Below are 12,797 nucleotides of genomic sequence, written 5' to 3' on the forward strand. Positions count from 1 at the left end.
TTTGTTCCTGGCGGGACACTTCCACTATCCCCCAGTTTCCTCTTGTTGGAGACATGGAGGGACCAGAGTTCTCAGCGGCAAGGACTGACCTACTAAAGCTGGACTAAAGAGGGTACCATTCCACTGCAAACTGGCGTGGAACATGGGATGGGCTCCCACCATAACTCAAACTGGGTGGATGAGCTCATGACACTTTGAGGGGGACCATGGAGGTGATAATGGAGGGGAAAGCTGTGTCACATAAGGCACGGCTGAAACCGCTGGGGGTACATGGAGCCTGATTTTGGTCTTCAGACACTCGCAGGCCAGTCATGGGGGCTGCCTTGTGAATCCCCTTTTGCAGGTGTTCAGGCAGCATGGGGGACAACCCGTCCCCAGGAATGTTTAGACGGATTTAGGCATCAGAGGACAGTTGGGCTGGAAGCCTTTTGGTATGTTAACATCTGCCCTTCTCCCTTGCGGGCTTTGAAGACGGAGACTTGGAAATGGACAGGGCGATTTCGGAAGTGACGCATCTCCTTTGTGGCTTCCCCCATCTTGCCTTCTACCTTCCCTGTTTGGCTTTTAGGTTCCTTGGTAGACGACGAATCTCTCATCGGTGTCCTCCGAACCACCAAGCAGACAGCATCTGAAGTAAGTGAAAAGCTGCACGTGGCTGCAGAAACGGAGATCAAAATTAACACGGCTCAGGAGGAGTTCCGGCCTGCAGCCACCCGTGGGAGCATCCTCTACTTTCTCATCACAGAGATGAGCATGGTCAACATCATGTACCAGACCTCGCTGGCCCAGTTCTTGAAGTTATTTGACCAGTCCATGGCCAGGTGGGGAGTAACTTAAAATTCCCTCCCTTCCCCCACGCAGGGTCACTTAAAATTTCTGTTTGTGTTCCTACTGTCTTAGGAGTGGCTTTTTACTTCTTTGACTTTTCAAATGCATTGCAGATCTGAGAAGTCTCCACTACCTCAAAAGAGGATTACGAATATCATTGAGTATCTGACGTACGAGGTTTTTACATACTCTGTCAGAGGCCTGTACGAAAACCACAAATTCCTCTTTGTACTCCTGATGACCTTGAAGATCGATCTTCAGAGAGGAACAGTGAAACACAGAGAGTTTCAGGCTCTCATTAAAGGTGAAGGGCTTGGAATATGGATGCGGTATGTAGAGGAGACTGCTTCTGCTACGCTCTTTGATGTGCTGTAGACCCATTTTTACAGCACAGTGGGGATATTACGTTCCCATGAAAGCGAAGTTCTTTATTGACACCTCTTTTGTCTTTTCTGATTTCCATTCATTTTGCTCTGGTTACTCAAGATGATTTATTTCAGGTGTGTGTGAACTCTGTGATTGTTGTTGTTGTTGTTGTTGTTGTTGTTGCTTGTTGTATAATTACCTTAAGTTTGATCCTTGCTGCTCGTGATTAGGAAACCCGAATGCCAAAGGGAAGAAAAAGTAAGGCAGGTGTTGAACTTTCGATTGCAAGAGACCAATTACTTGAGCAAGGGATATAGTGATTTCTAAGATTGTGAAAAAGGCACACTTGCACTTCATATTGGAAGTTAATCCTATTCGTCACCTATCTCCATGCTAAAAGTATCATTAAGAAGATAAAAGAATGCTGTTTTCATTCAGTTCAGTTAAACAAGTGTTTATTGAGCATATCCTATGCAAATCCACCATGCTAGTGTTGGGATAGAAGGATAAATCAGACATTGCTTCAAAAGAAATAACAGTCTCATAAGGGGAATATAGATAATTAATTTTTTTTTTTTTTTTGCCAAACAAGGCAGAATAACCTAAATGTTAGCAGAAAGCTAAGGCACACCTGAGTGGCTCACTCGGTTAAGCATCTGACTCTTGACTTCGGCTCGGGTCATGATCTCATGGTTCGTGAGTTTGGGCCCCACATCAGGCTGTGTGCTGATAGAGCGGAGCCTGCTTGGGATTCTGTCTCCCTCTCTCTCTGCTCCTCCACTGCTTGCTCGCTCTCTCTCTCTCTCTCAAAATAAATAAAAATAAACTCTGAAAAAAAGAGAGAGCTAAAAACAAAGTGTTAGGTCTAAAAGAAAGGAGAGACATATGGTTGGTGAGGTCAGTAAGAACTCTTTGGAAAATATACTGTTGCAGGTTAAGCCATGAATTTTTCAGATTAGTTGATACATGGGAAAAAATGTACCATTCTATTTCTTATGTTTTTTTTCTCTTTGTATAAAGTTTAATAAATCATTTTCTGTCTGCCCTTCTCCCCACAAAAAGAAGAAAGTGGCATTTAAAAAGGACTCTGAAGGATAGGTAGAAGTGAAAGATCCATTCCACGCTGAAACAGAACAGCACAAGAAAAGGAATGAATGAGTGGGGCGTGTAAATGGTGAGCCTTGATTGCTAGAGGAAGGATTTTCTTGATCTGGTGAGAAACAAGGAGTTGTGTAAGGTGGTGATGTGGTCCCTCAGGAACCTCTTATCATCTTTTAAGAAGATGACTCCAGTAGGCATGTATGGGATTAGAGAAAAGAGGTTCAAGGGAGTTTATTATACTCTTCCCAGCCACAGGTACTACATGGTCAGCCCAGGGTAAAGACAATGGGAATATAATGTTTGTTTGTTTGTTTGTTTGTTTGTTTGTTTAGAGACAGAGTGTGAGTGGGGGAGGGGTAGAGAGAGAGGGAGACACAGAATCTGAAACAGGCTCCAGGTTCTGAGCTGTCAGCACAGAGCCCGACGCAGGGCTCGAACTCACGAACTGCGAGATCATGACCTGAGCGGAAGTAGGATGCTTAACCGACTGAGCCACCCAGGCGCCCCAAGACAATGGGAATATAAAGGCAGAAGCACACATGAGAGATCATGGAAGTAAAATGGCAGTGGGCCAGATGTAAGAGCCAAGAGAGGGGTCAGAAATGAGTCTAAGATTTCTTGTCTATGTAAAGATTTGGTCTGGTTGATTGAAAGAGGGGTTAGTTTGAGAGGTGTCAGAGTGGAAGAGTAATGAATGTGATTTGGGGACCTAGTTTCTTTCAGAATAGGCCAGGTTTTGTGGACATAAAAACAATCCCAAACCCAAACTTTCCTTGGCTTGACACAACAAAGATATATTCTCATTTGTTTTCTTTCCAACATGCCTGTCATGGTCACCCAGGAATTGCTTCTATAATTACTATGGCAGAGGAGCAGGATAAGACAAATTGTGTGCTGGCTTTTAAAAGTTACTCCACAAGCGACACATGTCACTTAAAGGCTCATCTTTCATTAGCCAAAGCAAGACACACAGCCGCAACTAACTTCAAAGAGAGCAGGGACGTGCCCTTCCCCTGTGTGCGTGGAGGAAGGGGAAGCTGAGTGTTTTTGCACAGCTCTGGTGACTACACACACGTGTTGAATTTGCAATATCCAGCAGACAGTTAGAAAGGATAGGCCAGACAGTTTAGAAGAAGTCAGACAGTTGTTAAGATAGGCATAGAAATAACAGCCAAAGCCATGAGAACGAAAGTGATCATGTAGGAAAAACAAAACAAAACAAAACAAAACAGAACAAAACAAAAAACGTCGACTATTTCTAAATTCATACTACGAGGTGGTAGGATGCGACACGCTTCTATCCTCAACATCCTATTTGTAACAAACAGGCAGTAAGTGATTACTTCTTATTACTCCATCATGTTCTTTCCCTACTTTAGTTAATTTCTTCCTCAGAGTCAGGGTAGATGATGGTTGTAGAAACCTTGCGAACAATTTTGCATACTCTCTGAAATTTCTTCCTTGAATTTTTATTTCCTGTAGTTCAAAGGAAGCTGAACTGTGTCACTGGGTTCGTATTTTTCTCAGGTCTAATGCACCTGGAGAAGCTGATGTCTTAAAGTGTAGGTATAAGGCAGCGTGGTACAGTAAGGTGGGGGCTGGACCAAGAAGCAGAGAAATGAGCCGGGCTTTGCCACTGACCAGCTATGTGAGCTCAAAGACCATCACCCACTACCTCCATGTGCAAGAGGCTGAGGGGCCCCGAGGGGCCCCGAGGGGAAGTGATAAGTACCACCCAGGAGAGGTGGGGCAGGCGGTACAGAGGGTCCAGGCATACAGGTTTGAGGTCTCTGGGACGTTTAAATAAAGTGAACCTAAATTCACCAAACCTAGAAGCTTCTTCTGCCTCATTTCAGTCACCTTGAAGCTCTCTCACTTGGACTTGGGGCCACATCCTCAGTGTCTGGGACACTGGGCCATGGGGAGGAGGGACATTGAAGCATGTAGGAATCCAGGCAGCAGCAGGAGCAAAATGGGCCCCAAATGTAGGAAGGCCTTCTAACTGTGGAATACAAGTGAGAAGGGAGGTGTACTTTGGATCTTTCCTTGTTGGTGAGCTGGCTTTCCTTCCCCAATCCCATCTGTCAACATGGCCCCTGAGAAGGAGACAGATAGGATTTAGACAGAAGAAGGAAACCTGGCATGTTGGGCCATAATGGGTTGTGGGAAGGATGAAGGAATCAGAGGTAGAAGGAAGTCAGGTGCCAAGATCCTTACCTCTTCCCAGGTTCCTGAGGCAGAACCTTGGGTGGGTACAGAAGGGTGCTCAAGAAACATCCAGACAGGAGACGCCCCTGTATTCTGCCCAGAGCCACATCCCACTTCGCAGGTGCATGGCAGCTTTGGTGGAGGGGAGTGGCTAGATGGATGCGCCTGATGTTTGGCAAGCAGGAGCGTGGGCACGGATGGGCATGGACTCTTGAGAGGGCTGGTGTGCAGCAAAGGCCTGGGGTTCAGGCCAAGAAGCTGCAGGGCAGGTGAGCTTTGTAACTGGACACAAAGGACCAGTCTCTGTGGATAGCAGCCCAATGTCCCCATAGGTCAGGCAGGATTTGTCATAGCTCAGAGGATGCACTGCAGGGACCTCAGCCTGTGACAGAGAAGGAGGGCAGCATGCGGATCTGAGGCACCCTCCCCATCAAGATACAATCCCAACCCACCAGTCTCTCCCCTCACCCACCCAGCCAAACCAGAGCTATGAAGGAGACTGGATTTTTCGCAGAAAAGGTGTAAATCAGAGGAGACTGAAAGACACAGTGAGGAGGGGATTTGTCAGGAGGGTTAGAGTGGTGACTGAAAAATTTAAAAAGGCTGCACATCTGGGCTGTGGTGAGAGCACATCTACGACCCCATTTCATAAAACTGGAGAGTCAGGGAGAGCCTGATTGCACAGGGCCAGGAGAGCCAGTGAGAAGAGTTCGGATTTAATTTAGTTGGCAATAGGGAGCCTTCGAATGTTTTACGAGCAGGAAAGTAGCATGAGCAGAGCAGTGCTTTAAAAAGATTAATTTGGATTGTATGACAGTTTGGTTGACAGAAGTACAATCAGCTCAGCAGTAAAAGAGTTTTTTTTTTTTAAAGACAAAATTGGTTTATTATAAAGTTTGTATCATTTTTGAGCTGTCTTACATTTTAACCAAATTATTTTCATAAAAATGATATATGATTTTGTTTTCAATATTCTTTAGAGTTAACAAATAGAGCCCTTAGATCTTATATATATATATGTATATATATATATAATTTTTAACTCCATACTTAAGAGGGAAAGAAGACTTATTTATTGTAGCAGAAATATTTGATTCCCCAGGAATGACTGTCCCTTTGTGTCAATTCCTACTTGTTTTCTGCAGTATTTGAGAGGTGCCTTTGACTTTCTTCTTCAACTGAGAATGTCAGAGTACTTTGAAAAATGAAATAGATGCCAGGGACAATCCTTTGTTACAGAGTAATTGATATAACTATTTTCCCCGCCTGGTTATTTTAGAAAGATCCCTTCTTTCTTTTGTCACAAACCACGGACACAAAGACACCTTAGGGAGTCTCTGCTCTTGCCTTCCAGGTTGGATTGGACCCGAGCTTTCCAAGCCTTCCAAAACAGAGAATTAATGTTTACTATGTTAACAACTAATGTTGCTCTTACTATGGGCCAAGACTCTTCTAAGCTTTCTACATACATTAATTTACTTAATCTTCACAGCGACCAATCTGGTGGATTCTATATCATTACACCCGTTTGACAGAAGAGGGGATCGGAGAGAAATTGAGTTCTTTGTCTCTGTGTTTATGCAGCTAACAAGTGGCACAGAGAGCCAGGATATCTTGGGGAGCAGGATGGGCTGTGATTGTTGTGGGTTAGGGGAGGTACGCCAAGATGTTTGAAAAGACTCGTTGTGGCCTAAATGTCTTCTCCTGATGTCTTTGAAAACTTTTTTTTTTTTTTTTTTTTTGGAAAGAACCAAGAAGAAAATGTGTTGGTCTCTAAGATAGAGAAGCAGAGTCCCTTGAGTCTGCAGGTGATGCTCTCTAACAGTTGCTTCTCCTGCAGTAAACTCAGTACTAGCAGAAATGGTGCTAGAGGACGGCTTTCTCTTACCCCAGGTGGCAGAGGAAGGTTTACTCATTCTAAAGGCGTTTTGGAGCTCAGAGCTGCTGACCCAGAGGGGGGCAAAGGGATTTATAGGAGCAGAATACTTCAGCTCATTCATCTTCTCAGGAAGGTGCTAGTGGGAGAGCAGATGCCCCCCCACCACCACTGTCCCCTCTACCCCCTCTTTTGCCCAGAGGTCATAGGGGAAGTGGAAGGCATTTGATGAGTTCTTCTGAAGGATAATAGGATTTAAAAGTTCAGAATCACTGTTTTGCATACATCCGAATTAAACAGCATAGCTGGCGTTATTATGATAAAATGTTACTAGAGACATGCAATTTTTTGAAATTGTAAATATAATTATGTGTCTTGGTGGAAGATTGTCACATTGAGGATGCTCTTTTGATTTGTGATTGGCTTCAAAACAGGATCCAATGGTGTAATTCATTCTCTCCACCAGACTGCTAAAAAGCAGGGGTCTTGTGTGGGTTTCTCTGCTTTATCCCCAGCGCCTGGCATATGCTGATACATAAAGGATGTTCAGTAAATATTTGTTACATAAATGAATGAATAAATGATCTGAACATGAGTTACTCCTTTAAAAACCCACAGAAGTCTTACATTCCTCCTGCCCTCCATCTATCCATCTTTTTGACCTGGTAAAAAAATAATATTGAGTATCAAACTTCTGGAGGAGTGAGGACTAAGAAGTGACTTTTGAAACCACACATGAAAAGATCAAGCTAGGGGCGCCTGGGTGGCTCAGTCGGTTTGAGTGTCCGACTTCGGCTCAGGTCATGATCTCGCGGTCTGTGAGTTCGAGCCCCGTGTCAGGCTCTGTGCTGACAGCTCAGAGCCTGGAGCCTGCTTTGGATTCTGTGCCTCCCTCTCTCTCTGCCCCTCCCCCACTCATGCTCTGTCTCTCTCTCTCTGTCAAAAAGAAATAAACATTTAAAAAAATTTAAAAAAAGACCAAGCTAGTCACTGATATCAAAATTGTAAATGTCATTAAATTGATTGTTAAAAAAAAAAACCACGATAAAACCCCCAACAACTGCAACCACCTGAGAAAAATTCTGTGCAGGGAGAAATGACAAGAAGTTGCCATCTGTGTTTTGTAAGATGGTTTAAATCAGAAAAGAAAACACTAAGACATGGAGGAAATGTACTCCAAAAAGATAGCCACATTTTCTGTCTTGATTATTTTCCCATTTTCTCTGTAATATGGTTGTCTCATGTCTGTTATTTGGAATATAAGTGTCTAAAAATGAAGCACAGGCTGACCTGATTTCTACGGATGCCCTTCCCCAGGGGGAGCAGCTCTGGATCTGAAAGCCTGCCCTCCCAAGCCGTTCCGCTGGATCCTTGATATGACCTGGCTGAATCTTGTGGAGCTGAGCAAACTTCCACAGTTTGCAGAGATTATGAACCAGGTAACAGAAGGCTGGATGAAAGTGCACATCTGTAAACCCAAACGTACCCGGGGCCATTTTAATTGGGGCCTCCTGGCGACAATTTCTTCACCCAAAGGCTATCTGCAGTAGTGTAGCATTAAAGCACCAAGCTTTCTGGGGCAGATTTTGGAGGGGGAATATCAGAGGGAGCCTTGTCACAGGGGAAGGTGACTGCCTTTTCTTCCTGTGTGATGGGCATGGGTCATTCATAAGCCTGCCTAACTCAAGTTGTTACAATCCGAACAGGGGGGTGGTCCCTTTACTGTAGACTGTTGATGTTTTTACATTTTTACTGCTGCTTCTAATTAAATAAATTGTACACATTTGAATTTGAGGCGCATTAAGAGGTATGGGACCTTTTTAAAAAAATCATCATTTTCACAGTGAAAATATAAAATGGTGAAGGAAATGGTGAATATGCTGAACATGTCCTGATTCACCTGTTGCTTTTCTTTTCTTTTCTTTTCATTTCTTTTCTTTTCTTTAAAAAAATTTTTTTAACATTATTCATTTTTGAGAGACAGAGACCGAGTACAAATGGGAAGGGGCAGAGAGAGAGGGAGACACAGCATCCAAAGCAGGCTCCAGGCTCCAAGCTGTCAGCACAAAGCCCGATGCGGGGCTCAAACCCATGAACTGTGAGATCATGACCTGAGCCGAATTTGGATGCTTAATCGACTGAGCCACCCAGGCGCCCCTCACCTGTTGCTTTTCTTATTTGAAAATGTAAATTTGTTACTGTGGATTAGTTGTCGAATTCAGTTCTCACTGGAGAATAACAGTGCAACTCAGCATAAAGATCAGTGTTTATTTCTGGGGTCTGCTGGTCATAACCACCTATCACTGATGCAAGGCCTGTGGTTTCCCAATGGCAGATGCTGAAAATCATCTTTTTGGGGGGTGCTGGTGATAGACAACTGGGGTGATGGGTGCAATGCAAGTTGGTAGAGACCTCATGCTGTCATCACTGATTTCCTCCCCTCTACACACACACACACACACACACAAACACACACACACACACACACACCCTGCCCAGCATACACTAGGTGTGCCTGTTTAGTGGCATTTCTGACACATTACGGAGACTCTTTACCTATTCAGCCATGGCTGGGTCCACCTGTGATGGACAGTAAGTTTTGTTTTGTAGTACAGCCACACATGAGTCCCTCAAGCCCAAACAAGTAACTCTGGGAGAAAATAAGGTGGTCTGAGCCTGGCCGGGACTGGTAAGGGAGACCTCAGAGCACCACTGGAGTAATAAATAAATAAATAAATAAATAAATAAATAAATAAATAAATCATTCACCAATTGCACCCTCTGCTGGCGGGTTAGGTTGACACTGGGATAGGCATTATCGTTTCCTCTGTTGATTAGAATTTAATTACCTGTGGTGAGGAATCTGGCCGCTACTACTGCTTAACTATAGAATAAGTACTTTGCAACAGCTATAACCATGCAAGGGAAGTATTATTGGCCCCGCTTTATAGATGAGAAAACAGATTCAAAGGGGTTAAGTACTTGCCCAAGGCCTCATAGCCACTGATGGCAAAGCTATCCTCTGACCTCATGCTCTTTCCCTGACATCATGAGTTATTTCTCTCCCAGTCACCATTGGACGGGCCAGAAATGAGGGAGCGGTCATCCTAAGGAAAGTTGCAGAAGTTCACGGGAGCTGACATCAGGTGGCCATCGATTTGGGGTCTCTGTGGCAAGAAAGGGCAGAAGGAGAAGGGGTCAGTCTCCCAGCTGAATGGATGTCAGGAAGAGAAATAGAAGTATCTCAAACAGCATCTGCCCTGCTTTGGCATCTCAGGCTGAACTGTTTAGCACCTGGAAGTGGTTTTGTTGATAGAGCCAGGAAAAGGGATGGGAAGTGGAGGTGAGCAACCAGGGGCTGGAAGATATCCCATTGCCCATCACAGATGGGGCTTGCTTGGAAGCTCCATCGGGTAGAGTCAAAATTAGCAGATGCCCGCCAGGTCAGTAAGCTGGAACGGACACCCTCTCTTTTCTCGCGCCTCCTCTCTAGCCGCAGTTGTGGAGGAGGGCTGCAGGGGGCAATGCGGGCAGCACCCAGGTACCCGTGTAGTAGGGTGGGGCGCCAAATGTGCAGGGCAGATTCTTTGAGAGCAGTCAACTCCAAGGAGCCACTGCAACAATCTTCAGGAGAAAGGTGGCAGTTGTGAAACAGTTCAGAAATCCTCCTCCTCCTTTTAGTGCCCCAGGGACAAAGTTGGAACGACTGCATTACAGAGCAATTGTTCTGCTGTTCATTTGCGTGCTGCCTATATCCTATATGATGAATTATTTGCGGGACGTGGACTTTGGGCGGTTATTTAACCCCTCTGTGCCTCAGTGAGAAATGAGGGTAATACAGGTAACAGTCCGATCCTTGGATCTGGCACACAGTATCTGCTCTGTTAGCTTTTGCCGTTTGCTTGTAGCTCTTACCATGGCTTTTAAAACATGCTTACAAACATGGTCAAAATAATCCCGGCTGCTTGTTGCAGCATCGGGCTCGTCAATCTATAGTTTTTGTAATTAGTTTTGTCAGTACGTGGGCTTCAAGGAGTGCCTTTTAATGCCTCTGAAAATTGGCGTTTCTTGCCATGCCTCTGAAAGAACACGTATTTCAGACCAGCTCTTGGAGAGACCTCTGTTCTTAGGCTTGGGGTCTCAAGGCAGGGAATCACTAAGAAAATAAAAGTTTAGAGTCTGTCATCTACCACTATTTTAAGTAGAGGTCAACATTTAGAGGTTTGGTTATCAGAATGGTCTATATCAGTGGTCCTCAACCAAGGGCAGCTTTGTGCCACCCCCCAGCCCCGCCACCGCCCCGAGAGCATTTGACAATGTCTGGAGACATTTTTCATTGTCATGAGTTGGGGATGAGGCTGAGTAGAGGCCAGAGATGCTGCTAACGTTCTGACAGTGTGCAGGACTACTCCCCCAAAATAATCTGGCCCCAAATGTCATTAATATTGGCAGGTTGTTTGTAAACCCCCGTCTATGTTTTTTTCCTCCCTGATCATTTAGTGTAATTGATACACTGTCTTAATTTCCATGAAAAATATAGAAAAGCAATGGAAAAACTGAAGGGAATAGTAATATCCACATTATTTGAGTCACTGATTCTGAAAAAAAAAAGCAAACTGTGTAGTTATGCTTGAAAAATTATCTGCCTGTGAAGAATGACCCTCTAAAGTTACTCAGTATCCTCTCCAACATGTTCCAATTGTATATATTTCTATGGCTTGCTAATTGGCTTATTTATTTTAGATATCTCGTAATGAGAAGGGATGGAAAAGCTGGTTTGATAAAGATGCTCCAGAGGAGGAAATTATCCCTGATGGATATAACGATTCACTGGATACCTGCCGCAAACTTTTACTTATCAGGTGAGCATATGTATTATCAGACTTAGAAGGATCACTCATCAGATTGTCAAATTACAGATGTTACCTCAGTGAGTTTACTTCACTATGTCCCAGTGGGTATTCTAAGAAACGTGTGTGCTTCCATATTGCCGTTTGGGATGGCAATTCCTTAGTTCCTTGATAAGCAAATAAAATGGTGGTGGTGGCAGGGAATGTATTAGTGATAGTGCTTTTAGCAGAAGACACATGAAAAATATGCCTTTATTATTCCCTCTGTTCATCATTTGCCACGAGTGAATCACTTATTGTTGAATTTACTTGATAAAAAAAATAATCCTAACAAAGTTACAAGGCAATTAGTCTACAAGCTGAAATTAAATTTTATTTGAGGAAAAAAACAGGAATTGCCTATTGAAATGTATAAATGTTGTTTTGGCTATTAAAATATGATGTGAAGGAAGAAAATTCTTTCCTTTTCTTTTCTTTTTTTTCTTTTCTTTTCTTTTCTCCTTCCTTTTCCTTCTCACTTTTCATGTTTTCTAAATATCTAGTAGCTCAAAGAAGGCTACTGGAGGAGGCTATGGGAAGGTGTATGTGTGTGTGCGATTTGTGAGCAAGGCAGGAGGGTGGAGGTGGGGAGATGGGGCCACCAAAAGAGCAACAAAAAGATGTAGGATTATTTTGGAGTGGCTTTTGTTTTCCCTAATAATATACACCTGAGCTTGAATTTCTTAGAAAAACTTGTTTCGGGGATATTGTCCACTCTTTGAGAGTAATCAGAATGGTCAGCAGTGGTGACCTCATGATGTACGGAGTATGAAAGGACTACTTTTTTTTTTAAGTTTATTTATTTTGAGAGAGAGAGAGAGAGCACAAGCAGGGGAGGGGCAGAGAGAGAGAGGGAGAGAGAAAATCCCAAGCAGGCTCCATGCTGTCAGCGTGGAGCCCAATGTGGGGCTTGAACACACAAACCATGAGATCATGACCTGAGCCGAAGTCAAGAGGCAGATGCTTAACTGACTGGGCCACCCAGGCACCCCAGGGCTACTTGTTTTTATAGGAATAGATGTGTCTATCTTTTGTCCATCCTTTAAAGAGTGAATCTGTGCCAAACGAGTAGTGTAGTCTACTAGTAAATAAGAATCTGTAGAGCTTGTCTGTGATCCAAAATATCAAATAGTAAATGATATTTCTTTGATGTGTTGCTGTGTATAGAACCTACTACAGTACAGGCTACACAGATGGTATTAAATAAGTGCTTGCTGATCAACCTACTTTTGGCAACTTTGACACTTTAATTCTCCCCTTGAACACTGCAGAGCTTCACAGTGTGCAGCGGGTTGGCCCCTGTTGTCTTTGGGAGCTGGTGAAGGACACCTCCCCTTGTGTCCGTGCTGAGCCCCAGCACCTAAAGTGGGGCCTGATGCGGTGGGCACAAGATAAATATTTATCAAAGAATAGATGTGGTCCTGCCTATTAGTTTGAATAAGGAATTGCTTACCTGAAGCAGATAGCCTCAGTGACCAGGGGTAATCATTGATGTGATTAAAAAAAACATAACTAATTAGGGGCACCGG

General features: G+C 43.9%; 1 protein-coding gene across 1 annotated transcript in view; it reads left to right on the forward strand.

Moving 5' to 3' along the window:
* Positions 1-12,797, forward strand: part of DNAH8 (dynein axonemal heavy chain 8) — a 330,443-nt gene that overhangs the window by 239,356 nt on the left and 78,290 nt on the right. The window contains exons 79-82 of the mRNA XM_078446877.2: positions 569-821; positions 942-1,132; positions 7,697-7,818; positions 11,123-11,241. Of these exons, the coding sequence (XP_078303003.2) occupies positions 569-821; positions 942-1,132; positions 7,697-7,818; positions 11,123-11,241 (685 nt within the window). The remainder of the gene's footprint in view (positions 1-568; positions 822-941; positions 1,133-7,696; positions 7,819-11,122; positions 11,242-12,797) is intronic.

This window comes from Panthera onca, chromosome B2, assembly GCF_046562875.1.
Source record: "Panthera onca isolate mPanOnc1 chromosome B2, mPanOnc1 haplotype 2, whole genome shotgun sequence".
In the NCBI taxonomy this organism is placed as follows: domain Eukaryota; kingdom Metazoa; phylum Chordata; class Mammalia; order Carnivora; family Felidae; genus Panthera; species Panthera onca.